Source organism: Lipophrys pholis, assembly GCF_963383615.2.
Source record: "Lipophrys pholis genome assembly, chromosome: 14".
Taxonomy (NCBI): Eukaryota; Metazoa; Chordata; class Actinopteri; order Blenniiformes; family Blenniidae; genus Lipophrys; species Lipophrys pholis.
Window position 1 is genome coordinate 14,386,064 of NC_137633.1, and position 22,085 is coordinate 14,408,148.

Sequence of the window (22,085 nt, forward strand, 5' to 3'; positions counted from 1 at the left end):
GATTATAGCTCCCGAGCCACCCAGCCAGCCAGCCAGCTAGCCTCTTGTGCAATATGGGGCTGGATAGCAGATTGCTGAGTTGGCATTTCTCCTACTAATTGGATGACTTTGCAACCTCTGGCACTGTACAGGAAAATAATGCTTATTGAGACCCAAAGCTGCCAACTCAACTAAGAGACTCAACTCTACACAAAGTAATATGCTGTTTAGCTAACAGAATAACTGTGACACTGTACACAGCCAGAACAAACACGGCCTCTTCTTTTTTTTTTTTTAGACTCGTCTAGCCAGTCCCAAAGCTTAGTTGCCAAGAGAGGAAGACACAAAAGCTGAGCCTGGTCATGTTTCCTCCGACTAAAGTTTAGCCCCAATCTCAGGTTGCCAGCTTTTCAGTAAGCGTCTCCTCTTGCCCCTCTCTTTCCTAAATATCCTATCCTGTCCCGTATCACCCACCGTCTGGGTGCAGCGTCACACTGCCAGTCTCTACAGGAAGTGCCAAGCTTATCCGGGTAGCTGGAACTGATAAGATAACACAAGAGAGGTCATGCTTGGGTGAGTGAGCAGGTAAAAGTGGTGATGAAGGGGAGTCATCAATGGTAATCAACGCTACTCATCTCTCCTAGAACAGACGCCAGGTCAACCATTACAAGCCAGAGATAAACTTGCAGAAAAACGGTGTGTGGGTGCCCGCCTACAGAATGCATGTCACTTTCGTACACGTACACCCACATGGCTTTGACTTGTATTGAAAAGCTATGAACACACTGAATATAGAGCATTTGTAGTTGAAAGGAGGAGAGCGAAGGACGGGCTGAGGGTAGTCAACGAATGCTGGGGGCTGCTCAGATGGGTTTGATAAGAAAATAGACAATGCTGGTTGATTGATGTTCAAGTTAAAGTCTGAGCTGCTACCGACTTTGACATTTTGTTTGACCTCCCTTAAACTCTGTGAGAACCTGCGCAGTCAGACACCACGGCAATGCAAAAAAGACACAAAAAAAATCCCCACCTTGGTTGATGTCCTCAATAGCCCGGCGAATGCCCCGGTCAAAGGCGCGGGCGTCGGCGGGACTCTGGAACGTCAGGCCAAACTTCTTGTCATTGATCCTCCAGTGGTGGAAGATGGGGTTGACCTTGTTGTATACGACGTCTTTCTGAAGAATGCATTCCAGGACCACCTGACGACACATGCGACAGTTCAAGAGTTAAATAATTAAACTGCACGCTGACGTTCCATTGTGAGGTTTATTGAAGTGCGTATAACATTTACTGGGGGAACACACATGTAAATCCTCCATCCGACTCCCTAAGCCGTTTAATGTGTCGCATTCAATCATCCCAACACAACGTGAGTCAGGGGAAAAAAGAGGGCAGGAGAGCTCGAAAGAAGAGTTTTGCAAGTGGAATGATACTGTATATATAGTAACTCGAGTTTTTAAAATAGAAGGGGGAAAAAAATGAGCACCCTAAAACCAATAATTTCTCAAAGTTTTGGGGATAATTTGTAAAACACATTCTAAATGATGGGGTTTTCGTTACAGATGATTTTAAAGTTGAAGCGCAGCGGTGGCAGGAGGGTGAGAGTGTGTGGGGGGGAGGGGGGGTCGAGGTGTTTCGGAGCCAGGAAGCCCAAGTCTATGGCAGAGAGTGCCGGTGTTTCCAAAGCCTATTATTAATCAGGGCTAGTGGGCCGCCTCCCGGCCTTCCTCTAGGCAGATTAAATGAAATGAGAGACGGCCATTACAGTCTTTGAGGTTTTTCCTGACGTGCACGAGAGTTGGCTTATTGGAGTGTGAGTGTGTGAGCGTGTGCACGGTCGTCTGCGTGTGAGTGCCGGTGTGATGAAAAGCTCAATGATCCAGGCGCTACACTGTGTATCTTGTTGATGCAAATGCCTTGTTGGGGGGTGGGGTGGGGTGGGGTGGGGTGGGGTGGGGGGGTCACGGTCACAGACCAAAACCCAATAGCTGGAAGCAGATGGGATCGTTCTCCACCACCGGATATGGACAACAGTCAACATGCTCGCTTTAAGATTCTGATATGTGGCAACCGTACGAGTTTTCGTCGATATTCGATACGAGTGTGTCAGTGAGGGCGCGCAGAGGTCTACGTTTCATTCTGTCTGCGTGAGATACTTGTTACACTTAGTGCAAGTGCACTGCAACATAACCCACACTATCTATCCTAACGTCACTACTGCATACATGCCTTCAAACAAAACAAAAAAAAGGAGGGGCAACGGTTGAGTACACATGTTTACCCAGAGAGGGAAGAGGAGAGAAAGAGAGAGGGATGTGAGACGATAGGGTGGCAAAAAAAAAAAAAAAAAGGGAGGGAGGGAGGGAAGGGGGGCGAGGGTCCACTGTGCCGCTGGGGGTGATTGTGGAGGCGAGACTTAATGGAGCCGGAGCAGGTAAGGTGAGCGTGCGGCGCGGCCGACAGAGGAGGAAGTATCACAGTTGCATGAGAAGGATGATATTCAACACCACATTCCACAAAAAGAGGAGGAGGAGGAGCCACACGGACAGAAAAACAGACAGAAAGGGAACAGAGGCGGGGGATGTGGAAGGAGGAGAGGGACAAAGACGGATGGAGGTGAGACGTGCACAGAGCAGAGGAGACAAAAGATTGTGTTTACATGTACACAAGAAGCCGCAACAAACTTAATCACAATCTTGAGGCTTTCCTAATATGTTGTAATGCAAATGCATGAAATCAACAGCTTTTCGACAGTCTCAGCCTACAATGTTTGGTGGACTCGAAAACTACAGTTTAAATGTGTGTATGTATTAATAATTCAATACTGGGATTGAAAGCATTAATAGGAGCAAACTGATTGCTGTCCTGCCTCTTCCATCCGAGACTTTAAGCCGATAACCCACATTTCTGGGCTTGAGAATAAGTCAAAACAATCAATGACAAGGTCAACAGCAAAAACTAACAATATCCAATAAGCTCGTGCAACAAGGCCAAGCTATTCTAAGCAAACGCCGACTACGACACAGTCGCTGCTGTGTCCATCACAGGGAGTCGCAGGCTGAGGAAGCAAGGTGCTGCGGGAGAAATGTTAGCCAGAGATTTGTCATCATCCGAGCACCAGTATGGTAAGTAATCATCAACCAATTAGATCTGTACGCTTACAAGAGTCAGAGAACAAGAGTGAGAGTGAACGGGAAAGAGAAAGAGAGAGTGGGAGAGTGAGGAGGGAGGGAGGGAGGGAGGGGGGGCAAGAAGGAGAGTGATTGGTAGCTATATGGAGAGCCAGCTGAGTCATCACCAGCACACTCTGTGCCGCATCACTGCGCTTATAGACAGATCCCCTCCACCTCTCTTCTTCCGTCTCCCATCTATCTGGCTCCACCTCCATTTCCTGCTCTTTGACTACATGCTACACATTCGCCAATTCCTCTGTCTTACCGATCCCAAACGTTTTGGATTTCAAGTGACTGCGTCGCTATGCCTCCTCCGTCTACCTCACGTTTCGGCCAACGATGGGAGACGCGGAGACGCAGAAAACAAATACGCGTTTCAAAAATATCATTTTTTTTCGAAATGCGTATCATAAACAGGATCACATAGTGGTGCAGTGGTTCACACTCTTGCCTCACAGCAAGAAGTTTCCCCGGTTTGAAGCCCGGCTTAGGAGCCCTTCTGTGTGGAGTTTGCATGGTATCCCTGTACATCAATGGTTTTGTTCTATTTCTGTGGGCTGTGCTTTTATAGCTATTGTGATTCACTCACAAAACTTGTCCAATTAACCACTTGAAAATGCTTTATAGGCTGACAGTACAAGTGATGTTTCTATTCAATCTCAGTCATCAAATGTTCTTATTCATTGCAATCTTTTTTTTTTCCCTTTTAAATCATATTGTTATTGTATTGAGGTGAATTACTCCAAAATTGTGTGGAGGTGGAAACGTGAGCGCGTGGGATTACTTTGCCCTGGGGTGACCTGGGAGCCTTCCCCCATAGTTAGCTGGAATCACATCATTAAGTTGGATGACGTGGGATAGAGGATCGGTCTAAAACAAGGTAGAGTACTTTCATTTACTGTGTTTCAGAAGCAACTCCAACCAAAAGCTCTTTCTTGGGCCTTTTTTTGGGGTTTTTAACATCATTCATACAACATAATTATGGTCTTTCATTTACCTCTGGAATCAAAACATTGAAGTTACTGTTTTAAAAAGAGTGGTAACATACATCAGTATTGCCCAGTGTTGTTTTTTTTTCTTTTTCCCCCCACTATGGCAAACATATTCTTATGTGGTTTTGTTTGTTGCCGTTGTTCCCTTGGACTCATCACTCTGCCTTTTCTTCTGGTGTCCTCAAGACTGTCGGTAGCACTCTGGTTGACACCAACACCCTTGGCACTGGGTGGCATCCCGACAGACCCGCGTATGGCTGGGTGTTTGTTGTGGTGGCTCGGGACTCTGACAGTGATAAGGGTGTTTTACCGCATCCCACAACAGTCGCCGAGGTCTCTGAACCTCGACTATACCCTTGTCTGAAGAGAAAAGCGTTCCCGTCACACCCTTTCCTGTGCCACACACATGCTTGGATAGCAACGCATAAAACACAAACATACCATAAACACTAAACACACATAAAATCTATTCCAGTCAAAGACGTTTTTTTTTTTTTATATATTTTCTTTTTAAGTGATTTAAACGCCCTGTTAATGCCAAATTGTTAGGACCACCGGATTCGGTGCATCGTGGTGGCCTCTTCTTTTCTCTGGCATGTGACACACAAATAGATTTACACTCTCATTAGCACAGATGCAGGATTATCCCAGTTCATCTACTGGATCTGTTTTACATCTCCAGCACAGACTGAGTGGATGACTAGAAGGTCATGAGCTTTGCAGCAACTAACCCAAAAGCCCTACAGATTACAGCCAAAGGCCTGATCTTTGGGAGCCTCTTTGTTACTTTGCTGGAGAAGACAGATACTAAACACAGTTCACGACTTTAGAGTTTCCATGTGGATGATCAACTTGTAAGGTTTTCAAAACTATCCCGAATTGATGCATTTTGTTAGCTGTATAAACTATACAATTTACAGTAACCATACAGTTAGAATTTTTGAATAGTAAAGAAACCTGTTGTGGAGATCCGTCAGTTTTATTCTGTGTTTGAACGCATTTATGTTTTTACATCTACCCTTCTGAGAAACATAAGCTAAATAAGAACACTAACATCGATAAAGCTCATACACTTCAATTAATATAAAACGCTACTCATACCGTTACTGCACCATCATATTATATCAATGCTACTACCAATCATTCTATTTGGCTTGTATTATTTGGGATTTGAACCCAGATCACCTCCAATCAAGGTCACGATTTCAGTGGACGTGCCATCCACAAGGGGATTTTAATCACAATACAAATGAATTATGAAAACAAACAGGCATTCATTTTGACTTGTCATTTAAATCTTTTTTCAGTCTTGAGTGATACTGAATGCATATCTTTACTATTAAAAAGTTGGTTTGGAAATGACAAATTACTGTCAAATTATCTTTGGCAAAAGTTGTTTTTTGAGGGGTACATGAGAAAACAAAAACATGTTTTAGCTGATTTTCACCTACTGCCCAAAAACACCAACTAACCTCCATCCATTCCGTCAATAATGAGAGACTCTGCCTGGAGACGTGTACGTGTGTGTGTGTGTGTGTGTGTGTGTGTGTGTGTGTGTGTGTGTGTGTGTGTGTGTGTGTGTGTGTGTGTGTGTGTGTGTGTGTGTGTGTGTGTGTGTGTGTGTGTTCTACAATGGATTGACATCCTGTACAGTAAAACCTTGCCTTCACCCAAAACTGAATAAATCAGTATTTAAGATGGATGTTGGTGAAAGCCAAACTAAGAAAGATAAATCACCTGCATTAGTTTCTGGTTTACATTGGCTCAACTTGTCAGTCAAACGCAAATAAATATAGTCAAGTGTTTAATGTCTACGGGTCATTTTGTTTGGAAATATTTGAGGAGTCACACACAAACACAAGGGATTCTTTTTTTTTTCTATACTCCAAAAATTAAATGTATATCCTCCTGCCTTAATTTACCACTGACAAGTGCTGTGTTTGATTCGCTCTTCATGAAGGAGGAAGTGCTCATAAAATGGAAGGAAAATACTTGTGCATTCATGGAAAACCGGAGTGAGTGTGAATTTCCAGCCCCTATTCCATCCTCTTGGTCCCGTCGTGCTCTTTTGTGCGTTTCCCACATCCCTCATCCCACATTCTCTGCTCTTGAGTAATCTGCCTGATGATGTCATCGTGCATCACAGAATCACGCAGTTGGATCCTATTTTGAGATACCTGCGCTATGGAGGAACGCCAAACAACAGCTTCCTGTGTGAGTGTGTGTGAGTGAGACAGTGGCAGGGGGAGTCTGGGACTCAGTGATCTCATTTACAAGAATACTCTCAATGATTTCCGCACCTGAATTTACATCACAGGGAAGAGCAGTGTAGCAGAAGGCGGGTTTTCACATAGAAAAGCTCGAGGCTCACTTACCAATTTGTCCTTAAGCCTTTCCCCCTTGATGTGGAACTCCACGGCGGTGGGACTGAGACTTGGACTGGGACTGGGACTAGGACTGGAACTACAGGGACTGAGGTTGCTGCCGCTTCCAGCGCTGCCGCCGCTGTGGGTACTGCCACTGTCCTCCGCCCGGCTGACCTTATAGACAGTGACACAGCTAAGGCCTCCGCCTCCCAGAGGAAGCCACCCACCACTGGAGTCATCCCGAGTCATGACCACTGCTCTCACACGCGCATAACTGTCACTGTGGAGGAGAATGGGAGGAGGAAATGGCGGGAGAAAGGAAGAAAAAAAAGGGGGAAATTAGTCAAGATAATCTGGAACAACAAGAATTATTATCTTTTCTTTGGTGATATCACACTGGCTAAATCCTCTGTTTGCCCACAACCTATATCTTTCTCCCTGGACCAACATACATTGTAAGAAGTGTTTCATTATCAGGAAGATGAAGGGAAGGACAGAGTTATTCACTTCAGGTAACTTAAAGCACAAAGACACTAAAAACATGCAATACACTGGCCTGCCAGGACCTGGATTTGACACATCTGGACTATATGAAATATCAGCCCTTAAAATACGCCATTAACAAGGTGCCATGCTGTACATAAAACCTACATAAAATGCTAAATAAATGAGAAGTGCGAAAGAAAAAGGCCAGATGTATAAATAAGGGATGGATTTGATACTGTCTCATACTTAGCCAACAATTTTTAACATTTACAAGACATTTAAAAAAAATATAAATTAAAATCTGGGTGGCGGTGAAGACTTTTGCACATAACAGGAAGGTTTTAAAAATGGATACTTCCACACCAGGCTGATGGTATTAGTTTGCTATGAAACTGCAGGTGATTTCTGCAGTAGAAGCAAGCTTATAGCTCGACATTTGCCGATTTGAACGCTGGCTTTGGGTCCTTGAGCAAGGCCCCTAACCCCCAGGTTGTGTCAGGAAGGGCATTTTACATAAACCTTGTGCAAAAACCAACCCTGGGATCACATGATCTGCCGTAATGACTGTGGAGAGGAACAGCCAAAACTCATTCTGTATTATTACACCTCGGACTAAAAGTCTGGCTTGATGTTGAAGAAAGGTGACAATATAGCAGCAACGGCCAAAAAGTTGTTGGGAGCCACAGAATGAGCGAGCAGGTCTCCTCAGCCAAAGTTGTGTGTGAAAATAGTTTCCATTTAATGGGTCCCATCAACAATGAATAGCCAAACGCCATCACACAATGTTTTTTTTTTTGCATAAAGCACGGTCAACTTCGATACAGACCTGAAAGACACAGTCAGATCTTTACACGCATCGCAAAATGTTTCTATGTGTTTTACCACCGTTCCAAACACAGTTTTTGGCATAGGCTCGCATTAGCACATTCACAACTAGCATAGCATCACAGCTGGGTGCTGCTCCTGAAGTCAATCATCAAAACAGACCGTCCTGTTGGATATTCAGAAGGTGACGGTTTGGAGCTGCACCACACGACAAAACTCTTCTCACAGTCTCAGCGTGAAGAAGATGCCGAGTGAGAAAGACGCGGGCAAAAAGTAGACAAGCGACTCACAGTCGAACATGTTCACTCAGAAAATATGACAAAAATTCACGTGGAGCAAGAAAACCTGATGAGCGACTTCTGCAACACGCAGGGCGGAAATTCCATGTCATTGTTTGAGAAGGGGGTAATAAGGGAGAGAAAAAATTCTCGAGAGCAACATTTGAGGGGGTGCCAGCCTGGGGTCCGGGAAACCCTTGGAGAGGTGCCAGAGATCACAGTGGGGATCTCGGCTTTGCTTACTTGGAGGGTGTTGAAAAAAAAAGAGAAGAGATTACTACAAGTTAAAGAAAACCAGAAACATTTTAGAATTTAAAAAAGGCTTTTATGCATTTCAATGGGCAATGTCTAATATTCTTCTTTAGGGGCAACTGAGGACAGGGCTCCACAGGGTGGTTTTTCATGCCTTTCCTGCCACCAGGATTTGAACCCAGGGCCACAACACTCAAGGCCAGTGCGAAATGTGCCTCCAAAATATCAAAATTGATATGGTTTCATGAAATTAAATAATCAGGGGAACAACAGTGTCACAAGAAAAGGAGATTCAGTCTCCCCTGACTTGTCATGATTTACACCTATGATAAGAGAGTACATGTTTTTGGAGGCGACATGCTGATGGCTGTTATAGCTACATTTGCTACATTAAAGCTCTCTTCTATTCTATTTGATCCTCATCTGAAATCTTTGAATAAATTTTTGATTTTAAATACCAAGAAATCACAGAAATTCAATGGTTATTAGTACAGAGTACCACATTTCTCATAGGTGATGCCAAATCGAGTCGATGATTTGCAAGGAACAGAAAGATAAGGTCAACAATTTAAGTTTGGATTAACTGAACATTTTGCTTTAAGATAGGATGTACTATACTATCAGATATGGGAAGGCATCGGTGTACGTTCAACTCCAGCACATGATGGCGATCCAGTGTGAATTGGATTGTCTCCTTTGAAAGCCGCAACACTTCTACATGAGCGGTGCACTCATCACTGTAACATCAATGATTTCAGAGGTGTAGCTTCAGAATTTCAAGTTTGTAGAAATATAACACATTTATCCATCTCATTGTCTTCAATCCAGACACTGTTTTGATTTCATCTTCATCAATTCTATTTGTGGAGGAATTGTTTTTAACTTATTTTTCTTGCTCGTCTTGAATGCTGTGAGATGACTGAATGTAAGGTATCTATAAATAACATGTTTTTATTACCATAAACTTGCATCAGAATACCAAACAATCTCAACGAATGCTAAACTGGCACAACATACAAAATGCTAAACGGATATTACTTATATAGAGCTTTTCCACTGCTTCGGCCGTCCCCAAAACACTTCACATCGTTAATCATAGTCACTCATTCACACACCGATGGTGACGGCTGCTACGCAAGGCACTCAATCCATCCATTGAGAGCAATTTGTGGTGCAATGTCTTGCTCAAGGACACTTTGACATATAGACAAGGGGAGATGGAGGTTTGAAACTGCAACCTTGTGACTGAAAGATGACCCAGTATACCAACTGAAGAACAGCCACCCGAGCCAAAGTTTATACTCTGATTAAAAAAACTACTATATGTGTGCTAATTTTTAAATAAAATACCACAGAATACATAATATTACACTGATTGTCAATCGCACACCTTAATTCTTAATCTGCTTGTCCCTCATTCCACGTCTTTACAGGCCCCTTTACCTTCACTTGGAGTCAGATGTTTCCCTGATTAGATAACGCCGCATAAGGCCACCGGAAATTACAAAGGTCAGGGCGTGCTGAGGGCAGCATTTTGCACAAGCTGCTGGTAACATATTAAAGACAGGGAAAGATCCGAGAGCTGACAGAAATGGGCAAAAGGGGGGGGGGGGGGGACTGTCGGACGTCGAGTGAGACATTGCTTTCTAACCCAGGATGGCGTCATCGAGTTTGAAACTTTTCTGATGAATGTCTTCTAAAGCCAGCGACCAAATCTGAAGCTGTTACCGAGTGCATGAAACGTTACCAACAGGACGTTGTGCGAAAAACACTTATCTTGTCGCACTTCATACAAAAGAACAGCTGCCCCAGCGCCCCCACCCCTCTCGCTGTCTATCCTCTGAGCCAACTCAATAAGGCTAACCTTTAGTCTCCTTCCGTCCACACCCTTGGCAAACCTTGGCGTTCACGATATTGGTTAGTAATTAATCCAAGAGCCGGCAAGCATTAAATCTGGACCTATCTTTGTCTGCATGTGGGAGCTGCTATATCCTGGCAGCGTGTAATATCTGACCTATGTCTCTTTACGGGACGGATAGGGACCATAAGCAAGAGTAAGTTTGAAATATAGTAAAGTACATAACAGGTTGTCTGTGAAAAGGATGTGTTCATATTCACTGCTTACAAATTGGAAGCATTTGTCAACCGTACAAGATGGTTTTTTGCCGTTTTGTTTTTGGTCGTTTTCGTCAACACATTTTACAAGACTTTTTATCCTACCCTCCTGGACTTGTACTCAAATAAATCACAATCTCCTCCATACTGGATTTGTACGTGTGCAGAGTACTAGGAAAAAAGAAAATCAACTTAGTCCATAAATCTTAAAATATATCAAATAGTTAAGGTTTTAATTCTTAACATTCTTTCTATGTCTGATGATGTACAAGATCTCCAAGTGTATGAAGTGATAGCAAGTGTTACTACTACAACTTGCTCATGATCCAAGACATGTATGTTGGCACGCTTCTATGAGGTTTTGTTTTTATAACAATCGCTGACTTCAAGATCAAAGTAAAGACTACATTGCATGTGCAACATTTTACAATTTATATAATATACCTCATTCTGATGTATGGTATAAATGTTAGTTTTTTTCCCCATTGTGGAATTATCTGTAACCAAGCATCGTTTTCAGCCAATCACATGATAGTCGAGCCGAGTCAGCGCACTTGTAGCACATCACAATTAATCACTGTTTGTCCCACTTTACAGCCCAAACTAAACAACAAACGCGATGTTTTTCATCTCAGGAAATGACCTTTAAGTATATTTTACATGTTGGCGCCGATTAACAAATATTGTGTCTGTCAGCGGTCTTTTAGACTCTGGTTTTCCTCATTTACACAGCTGCGTTGATGTTCAGAGAGCTTTTCTTACAGAATCTAACAAGCTTGCATGCAAACATATATGTGCCAACATGTAAACAAAATATAGAACGTCTCTTCCCTGGATAGAGCAGATTTCCATTTTCTTTGACAAAACCACCAGAAAATGATACACATTTGTGAAGTTTCATGATAGAGATTATATTTCTACTGAAACAACACAGTAAGAAAATACCGTAACTCAATCAGTGTTAAAATGTAATAAATAATATATTTCAATGCGACTTTATAAAGTCAAATTGTAGGTGAAACTTCTCTTCTCACAAGATGGCTTTAGATACACAATGTGGTTATAGTGCGCCACGATATCACTAAATCACCTCCTTGGAATTAAACTCATGAAATCATCTGAAATTTACAGCCACTTCTGATTGGCTACAGAGAATTCCAGGTTGAAGAAAATGGATGGAGATCAGATCATGCTCGAGACACTTAAATAATCCACAAATGTGTGTCCTACACTTTGTGTGAGCATCAAAAAAACATTTGTGAACAATGTAATTATTCTTTTTGCATATGAAAGATAGGTTAATGTGGGTTGAGAAATACATGTGTATTTACTGTATATATATATATATATATATATATATAGATTACAAAATGTATTTGTGAATCCCTTTGTTTGCATTCAAACTTTTTGATAAAGATTTGACTCCATATGAATCTGTTTGGTCCCAAGAAAGTGCAAAATATAATTAGGAGAAAGTGACACAATTATGTCTGTTGAAACTTGACATCTTGCCTGCGTGCAGGTTATACCAATGGAAGACTTTTGATTTTGTTGGTATATGCCAAAGTACATTTCAAAAGTTAACGTCGTAATCTTACCACCATTTGTTAATTCTACTTATCCAAAAACCAGATAAATGAAGATGATCACGGTTGAACAGCAGGGTGGATACAAGAGATGTACTTTCACTAAAAACATAATAGTCTCAAAATCTTACTCCTGTTCACCAACATGAAGCCTCAAGTGTATCAAACAGTAACTGTAGGAGGACTGACACACAAGCCAAACTAACTTCCTCCTTTGTAACCCCCAGGAAAACACCCATTCTAGCTACATCTTCTAACAGCAGTGCCACAGAAGTCACACAGGAGCGCCAAAGAAAAAAAAAAATGCATTTTTGAGTCGTATAGCTGGCAGTAAAAGAGGAAAATACTGCTGCTGTTACACCCCTCTATGGCCCCCAATAAAGGATGCGGGTGATGGGTGCAGAAGGGCCTGTCAGTCAGGCAGGGGTCCCTGGGGTGAACAGAAGGCAGGCGGTGGTGTCGCTCAGCCATGACCAGGGCACAATGACCAGGGCCTGACCCTTCAGACCTACCATCACACACATGCCAGCAACCGTGACACTCACAGGGAGGGGGGCCGGGCTCAGAGAGGAAGTTAAGTGGACGTGCATACAATCTTTTTTGCATGAAATTTGGAAAATGCCCCCCCCCCATAAAAAATAACTTGAAGTTACTATAATTTCCATTCAATATTTTCCAAACAAATGTATATCTACAGTAACCGCAACAACATTGAAAATAAAGTGAGAGGAGCCCTTGAGAAAATCTTTAAAGAATGAAAAGGTTCCACTCTTTCCTCTAACAACAAAATTGTTATTTTTCATTATAACCAACAATTTGGAGATATTGACACACACACACACACACACACACACACACACACACACACACACACACACACACACACACACACACACACACACACACACACACACACACACACACACACACACACACACACACACACACACACACACACACACACACACACACACACACACACACACACACACACACACACACACACACACACAGAGAGAGAGAGTTCATCGTGGGATGGTGGAGACAAAGGCTGGCCTCCACGCCCCTTGCTGGGAGCACACAGTCGACTGGACACACAATTGGGAACGGAAGCAGATCAGCTGGCCTGGGCCTGCAGGGGAGGAGGCGGCGGCAGAAAGAAAGGAGGCTCCCCCCTCCAAATCCAAATTATTCCAAGTTATTCTGCTGGATGACTGACTTCATTTCCGACCAAAGCAGGAGAGAAAAACAGAGGGAGGGGTGGGAGTGTAACATGGGGTGGGGGTCTGTCATGGAGACCAAGATGACAGTCAAGAGATAGCGCTATAATCGAAAGAAGTACTTCTTTCTTCCACGAAAATTTTGTGTATGGTCCTTAACAAAATGACATACATCATCTGTGAAATTATATTGTCTGTAAACAAGTTATGTGGCTTGAAAATGTGTAAAGAATTTAATGACTTCCAAGTGGACTGATGATAAAAGTGTAGGGAAACATTTAGATGTAAGTCAGATTATTTCATGATTTTTGCAAATACCCAAGAAAAACAACTCAACTAACTTTTCAATACACTTGGGAGTTCTCACTTACAATAAAGTGTCACTGGCATACGTCTGTAAAACTTTTAGCATCTATAGACTTGTCAACAGAATTACAGATTTCGAGGAGAGGAGGAGAGGAGAGGAGAGGAGGCGTGATGGGAGAGCACGTGCAGACCAGGCAGCATTGGGCCTCGAGGCCGGCTGCTCCAGTGTGTGGTGGAGAAGGGGGATCCTGGGACAACCATTTCCTAAGCGGACAAAGTGGCCGTTTGTCTGCTGCTCTGGCCCATGGCTCACTGAGCTCCGGCCCATGGCTCGCTGAGCTCCAGCATGCCATCATGCTTTGCTCCTGTCTCAGCCTTGGGTTTCCCACCCCAAAGGGGAGTGGTGGAGAAGAGAGCAGGGGTGTGAGGGGGGGGCACCGAAAGAAAGACAGGAGGGGAGGAAGAGGGAGGAAAGGAGAAGGAAGAGAGGGAGGAGAGAGAGAAAGGATGTGGCCTGAGCCCTGGGTGCTCGCCAAGTCACCCTCCCTTTCCTCAGCTCTGTCTCCCCCTTCTACCCAGCCCCTTCCCGGCTGCCTCTCTCTACACAATGGCCGCTTCTCTGCTGAAATTTCACGTTATTGGATCCCGGGCCTGGAGTTTTGTCCTCCTACAATGTCCAGGCAGCGGAGCATGCTGCAAGGGAGACACACTCTGCAAGCTAAAAGCTGGAAAACCATTCCTCCTTTCATTAGCATCAGAAAAGGGGAGAAAAGCCCCCACCACCACTTTTTTTTCCATCACCCCCTTTTCCTAGCCATCTCTCCCTTGTATTAAAACCGGAGGAAGGCTGTCAAGCCTGGTCAAGCTCCACTAGACCCCTTTGGCTAGTAGGACTTTTGAGAGAGTTACAAAAATGGTTAAAATATCATTGAGGAAAATAAACACAAGCTACTTATCCCAATCCGATTCTATAGATTATCCTCTGAAAGGAAAGCAATCTTACGAAAGTGGGTGGCAGGTAGTGCGAAAAGCCACTGAAAAGCCAAGTGCGATTTATTCACTTTTTTTTTTTTTTTTAACACTGAAATATGTTTATCTTTCACGGCTGTTATCACAAATAAAGTCAGACTGATATCACAACGTAAGGCTAATACGTCCTGCTATTTTGCATGGGGATGGGTTTGTCTAAAGTGACCCAAAGGATTTAATAAAACATGAAGTGTGTCCGCCAACCTAAAGAGCTCGGGGTAAAGGTAACTCGGTTGTAAGAGGATGAAGTGGCGCGAGCTGGTTCGCCGTGGTCATGCCTCATTGAGGAAATAAGTAACATGCGATCTGCGACTCAGCCGTTGATTCCAGCAGTGCATCTAATCTGAACGGCGCAAGCTAGCTGGCCAATTAGCCACGGTTCAAATCTCCTAAATAACCAGAGGCAAACTCAAGGGCACAGACATACCCAAAACAAATACCAACATGGATGCAGAGCAAATTACAACAGGAGGTCGGAGCGAAATGCTTTAAAAATAAAAAACGGGGATGTCTGGGAAACCATAACGGGACGCCATGGCTTGAAGAAACACCAAACCAGCATCCCAGGCCTGCTTACATTTGCTGCAGCGAAAAACTAATACTCTGGCTACAGAAAGAGAAGTGAAAGAGAAATTTGCCCTATCTCTTCTGAACACCTCGGGCTGCTGGTGAGTCATCTCCCTCACAAGAACATTCAGCCTAGCTACCAACTGACTCAGGAAAAAAAAAATAAAAAAAAAACAGAACAAGCCTACTCTGCTGCTGCACCACACAGCGAATCTTGACATCAAATGTACCACCATCCTTTCATAGATATACTACCCAACATTGCAGCAAATTAGCTGATCACAGCCACTTTTGGTGGGATCTGTCACATGCGGGTCAAATTAGATTGTAGTCTAAATCAGAGAACGGTCTACTCAGCGCGCACACGTCAGAACTACTCACTTAGACGGCATATCTAACACTGATTTCCAAACCAAGCCCTCTATTACCAGATTGGGCCTGAAGCCCCAACACCAATGTTCTAGGTACCGCTGCGCTGTGGCACTGTAAATCACCAGAATCCCATATGCGTATCAAATGCCAAAAAATTATTCTCATACATCAATCAAAGCCACATATTGAGATGATCTTAATTTGAACCGCAAGCATTTGGAAAATTAAAACCTTTTGCTTGCCATAAGAAAAAAAAAAAAAAAAAGAAAAGAAAAAGAGGGAAAAAAAAAAAAATGGAACCACAGATTTCGACTGCTGCGGCGTCTCTGGTCTGCTTTGATGTGAGTAGTCCCGGGGGACCCAGCGTTTATTCGTCATTGCTTCTCTGAAGCTGAGGGGGGAAACAGGAAGCTGCGGGGACATGGCAGCCATCTAGCTGTGGGAGAAACCATCAATATATCTCAGGAGCAACTTGGGAAAGATAAACCACCAAACCAACACGATGGGCCATTGACGCTAAGTGAAACTGTGCTGACAAGTTGTAATTCATTACAACATGGCCAGCCGTGGAGACTGCCATAACATGATGATCTCCATAAGTGTCATAAACCAACCTATTAGGCCATCATGAAAATCAACTCATGTGTCTTTGTACCCAGCTCTCAAGAGTTTGAGAAATCATGAGCCACTTCTACCAAGCAATATAATTCTATTTCAAGTTCTAAATATAGCCGCAAGACAGGAGAAACTGATCAAAAAGATTACTGAGCTGTTAAAAATACATGTTGTTACGACCCATTTCAAACTGTGACTCAGAATCAGAATGGTTAAGTAATATATTTGATAACACAACATTATGCTTGCATAAATTCGATCATCCTGGATCTGGCCCATCTCTTTCAAAAACACATGCACATGCCAAATGTTTCCAGAGGAATAAACACTGGTGTGTGTGTGTGTGTGTGTGTGTGTGTGTGTGTGTGTGTGTGTGTGTGTGTGTGTGTGTGTGTGTGTGTGTGTGTGTGCGTGTGTGCGCACACACACACAAAAACCCCTTCCTGTTTTCAAAGCGTTTGGAAACTCAAAGACACAAGGTTTAGGATTTACATCTGTGCCCTTTTATGTCTGTGGCCTCACAGGAAAGAACCATCTTAGCCCAGCTGCAGCAAAGAGCTCACAACAAGGCGCAGCCTTCATGCTCCCGCATGCAGCACAACTGAAAACAATATCCACAATTCAGACACTTAGTGCTAAAAGCACTTCTTAGAGGCATTAAGATATGGTCTGTGAACATCAGAGGACCCCTCCTTAACAAAGGAATAAAGACAAGCCCTGCTATGTCGATGCTGTGACACAGTCACACACGGAGGAATCTCCAAGTTTACTCCGGCTCACCAAACTACATACACTACATGCATACACACACACACACACACACACACACACACACACACACACACAAGGGGGGGGGGGGGACTCTTAATAGTTTGAAATAATGCTGCAAATACACTTCTAACATTTACACCACTTTGTGCGTGCTCCTAAAATACTTGAAGAGGAAATGAAAATCATAAGAGGGAAGTGGCTCAGGTTTAAAATACACAGAATCCAGGCCCAAATGTGGCCATGGGAATGGAACAGTCCACAACTATACAAGGCCTATTCAGTTTGCTGGCTTGTCTCAGTTTCAGACAGTTCAAACTCTCCGCTTGAACAGAGGATCGTTGTCATTAAATGACATAAACGGCACAACAGCTTCTATTAAAAGACAAATGATTTTGAAGAAACACATAATTACATTGAGGACTACACGACATACAGCCATCACTGAATAAGTCAAACAAAGGTTAACTGTGACATTTATCAGAAATACCTTCTTTTTTTTATCATCATTAAATGTATTTCTTAGATTAACGTTCAGTGCATGTACATAAACAGCTACCGGAAGAAAGAAGAACGTTTTTGCAAGTACGCTGATGTATAAATGTGTCAAATAACACATTTCAATTGCCTTTGTAGACCGCAGCAGTCTTAACAAACACTTCCCCAAAATAATACAGAAGCAAAACCAAGGATATGGTCAGCTCAGCAGACTTCGTCAAAAGGTAAAATGGATCTGTGACTTAGATCAGGCTCGCTAGTAAAGCTAAATGTTTGTGGAGGTCATATCCAACAACTGGCTGTAACCCTAAATAATACCATCTATAAAAAGGGTCCAGGAAATTATTTAGCTTAACATAAGGGCCACAGGATATAGGCAATTACCCAGGCCATAAAGCATCGGCCCTAACAGCTGAAGTAGCTGTCTCCCTTTGTCGTTTCAGGACATGATGGGGGTTGTTTGGAAAGAATGTGTATGGAGAAGCTCCGCAGCAGGAATGGGAGTGCAAAACAGCCTGCAGGTGATAAGATCACGACACCCTCATTGGCAGATAAAACGCTGAGCAGCCAAATCAATCACAAAGATAGGAAGAGGACATAGAGAGAGAAATCACCGAGGATCACCTGACTGGCAACAGACAATGGCACCCTACTGCAGGAATTTAAAACAATGGGGCCATACCATATCTGTGTCTAATAGAATACATGGAAATGTGATGACAGCCAGCTTTGGAGGCCGACCCGGGCTAAAACCTACATTAACGTGTTTAAAGTTCAATTGCAATGGACAAGATAGAAGCAATGATAGACAGAAGATGTAATGTCTCATCGAACAGTGGAGAGGTAAGAGTTTAAACACAAAACTGTAGTTTTCAAAGCAACGTTTTATATTAGCCGACACCAAAATGGATGAATCAATCTCAATACACAGCAAAGATAAAAAAAATTTATTAAAAAATGAGTGCAGTTCATATGGCCAAGCTGCTAAATGATTGAGCGAAATATTTGAGATAAACCTGACATCCCGAGTCTCACACATGCTTTCATAAACCTCCCAAGGTCCCAAGGTAATCGTATCCCTGAACTGCAAAATTCGCATTTTTCCTTACATCAGGCATCGCTCCCGCTCCGCACAACCCAGACAAGACGCAAACCAAAAGTCTCGCAAGGCTTCACGCTGCGTTCTTGTCATTTCAGCCCTGCGAACATGGCTGCACCAAGGCCAAGTAACATGTTCTCAGCGAAGGGTGTGCTGTGTGTACACCGGCCCGGCTCAACCACATATCATTCAAACTAAACCACTTCAGGGCTATGTCTTCACAAATTTGGGAAATGTTTTCAAATTAAATGGCTTACGTGCAGATTACAGGATCAAAGCCTGTTACGTGTCTTTGTTATGTTAGAACATGCTTCGATAATCATCATTTATACAAATAGTCTCTTTAACATGGGATTAACTCATGGAATACTTTTTTTTTAATCAATGAAATGCAGATGTCTTTGTATTATACTGGAGCACTAAAGTGAAAAAAAATTTATAAATGTTCCGAAATGGATTGAAAAAAAAGGAAATCACGTCACAAAATACGACATTTTTTCTGAAAACGTGTGCAATGAGAAATAGCTACTCAAAGACATCTTTTTCCTTCAAAACAGACAGCTCAGGCAAACGCTCAGTATTCCGTCCACTCCCATTACTATGAATCATACAACAGCCAGAAAGGTGGTGGAATCATAGCAACAATGTTTGGATCACTTCGCCATCTTAGCTGCTGCCATCACGCAGTGTGGAACATACCCAGCATATACTGGAGCTCCCACCGCACTGCTGATATGTAGCCCGTGGCGGTAGGTCCAAAAGTAGGGCTGCGAGGCCTGGAGGAGTCCCTGAGGTTGTTGCAGGGAGCCACCTCGGATTGAGAAATGCTTTGATTCCACCCATTTCTTTCGCTGCAGGTTAACACAAGGCGGCAGCTCAAACCAGCGCTTTTACCCTTCCTGCTTCGCACGTTCTAGGTTATTTCAGAATTTCAGCTAAATCGAGGCAAGAATAATCTCAGATGAATACCCATAAAGTGAAATATTTGTTTAAGTGTGGGGTGGTTGTATTGTTATTTGATATGACTTGATATGAAAGGGGGAGGGGGCTTCATAACATACTTACATTAAAAATAAAGAGTAGTTCAAGGACAAAAACCTCCATGCAGCAAATAAATCAAACTCAAAAAGGCGAGATGGAGGGAATGGGGTGAAAAACAAGGGTGTGTTTTGAACATTATACCATGACACTGGAAATGGCTGAACAGGGCATATGACTTCCTCTGTGACAAATACATTATCAAAGATAATCCTCTCAGGCGACGAAGAGACGTCGGTTAAACAACACACTCGTAGGGAAATAAAGGCTCAATAGGCGAGCACTGGCGCTTGGGTGTTGTAAATGCGTTGCGCTTTGAATAAAGAAAATGTGATCGTCGGTGCAATGCGAAACGGGAGTACAGTGCTGTGAATGGGCAGGCAGGTACTTTATGAATGGAGGGGATCATGTGACCGCAGCACCTCCCGAAGCAGATATTTCTCACTGACTGTCAACAAGCGCACACAGGGGATCAGCCCATTAAAACAATACCGAAACGCCACCTGAAATGGGCGCGACGTGGGTGAAAAACATGACACGCGCGGATCACACTTCATCCGGACGGCTCGCGGTGGATCGGGGCGTGAATGTGACGCCGTTTTTAAGCGTTTTTATGAATGGAGATTGTGATATGTAAATGAGTGTGATTGAGAAAAAAAAATGGCATCTTCAGCCTTTCAATGCCGACATTGTCGCAATAAGGACGACGGGCTCTCGGTAAATAAAGGCTGGACTGAGATACAAACGCGATGTGCACGATTTCTTTTTTTTTTTTTATCGATGATTATGTTGTGAAAATCATGGCGGACGGCAGTTACACAGAGATCGGATTTGTCAATGTATTACTATCAGATCGTGATGTTCTGAACAAATAGATATTATACTAAACCTGGAATACTGTTTTCTACGTGTGACTCCGACTGATCCTGCATTAAGTGTTTTATAGATCGACAGCGTTAGTGAGTATATTACATATAATCCACCCAGGGAAACACTGCTCAAAAGATTGGAGATGTTCACAGAATATGAGCTGATTCATGGAGTCAAAAAGAGGAAGAATCATGATTTATTCACGATGGCTTGCTGTAAAAGCTTATTTTATAACCTCGTGAATTTAGCAACATATAAAACACCCTGTGTGGCTCATCGCTGATAAATAATGACAAAACATCCAACGTTGCGTGGTTAGAAATGTCACTGGATACACTGGCAGTGTGCGTTAGCGTCTAAAGACGTGCAACTGTCCGACAATGTATAATATGTAAAGGGTGCAAACACAGGATTTTAAAAACAAAAAGGTAAACAGCACTCACTCGTTGTTTGGATTTGTTGAATCTTCACTCATTTTCTTCCTCACGGGGATCCAAATCCTAGCAATAGCATCGACGACGCAGTGACGGCGGGATAAAATGCCACATATATCACCATTTTTCCCCCTCGCATACAGAAAGCAGCCCCTCTTATTTCGGATTGTAGGTGAACGTTGTGGAGAGGGGCATGCTCTGGCCAAAAAAGCGTCCCTGCCGAGAACCGAGTGAAGCTAGCCGAACGTTAGCTCTGCCGCCCGGGGACGGACGTTAAATCGCGAGGAGGAATGACAACCGTTGATTCATTTTATCCTCCCTGGAAGTAAAATCCGACCACAACAAATGAGCCATCATCGGCATCATCCTCTTCGACAAGGGGGGAGAAAAAAAAAAAAAAAAAAAAAAGAAACAAAAAAAAAAAAAGAAAAAACGACAAATCCCCACCACCACGACCACCGCCGCCGGTTCGCAGGGAACGTGTGTAGATCCTTTTAAAAAATAAAAATAAAAAATAAATTTTTTTTTAGAAAGGGTTGCAGACTGTAACGTTTGGTAGGTTATTTATGGCAGGCTGTCGAGCATCCATTCGCCAACTTCGGGTCCAGGACAACACTTGAAAAAGCGCCGTGCAGCGTTGCTCCGTCAACGTGTCCGAGTAATTTGGCAGTAAAGGCATCTGACGCCAAAAAAAAAAAAAGAAGGGGGTCGACTGTTTTCGGTATTAACACTGGACACGCAGGAGGTTTGGAGGGGAAAAATACGATACGCAAGCTTGAGATTTCCTTGAGAAGTTGGTGGACATCTGCTTTAATCGAACTCCATTTTCAACTCGGGGGGAATGAAACGTCGGAAAACTGGGCGGATGTGTCGACCCTCGCATGAGAAAATTAGATCCTTCCGCGACGTAGTAAAAACATAACGCTCTTGCGCTTTAATGGGCGCACATTGCACCGAATTTACAACGGCTGGTTAAAAAGTAACTAATATTGCGCTTGGATTGAACCCTCTCCGAGCTTGCGTGGTGAATTACTCGCGTTTTGTTCCAAAGTTGACCTAAAGTAGTCCCCCCCCCCACCCCCCCTCTCCCCCCCCGCACTTCCAAAAAGAAGTTTCCCTTCAATCACGCATTGATACAAGAGGGAAGCGTCTGTGTGATAGCACGCAAAGTAGAAAATAATCTGGAGGAAGGACTTGGGCTGACACACAAGACTCCG

General features: G+C 43.3%; 1 protein-coding gene across 1 annotated transcript in view; it reads right to left on the reverse strand.

Moving 5' to 3' along the window:
- The window catches only part of spred1 (sprouty related EVH1 domain containing 1), a 33,036-nt gene extending 11,334 nt beyond the window's left edge, over positions 1 to 21,702 (reverse strand). The window contains exons 1-3 of the mRNA XM_080480542.1: positions 20,878 to 21,702; positions 6,520 to 6,790; positions 1,010 to 1,178 (exon numbers count right to left, since the gene is read on the reverse strand). Of these exons, the coding sequence (XP_080336668.1) occupies positions 1,010 to 1,178; positions 6,520 to 6,790; positions 20,878 to 20,909 (472 nt within the window). The 5' untranslated portion in view covers positions 20,910 to 21,702. The remainder of the gene's footprint in view (positions 1 to 1,009; positions 1,179 to 6,519; positions 6,791 to 20,877) is intronic.
- Between the last annotated feature and the right edge of the window lie 383 nt (positions 21,703 to 22,085).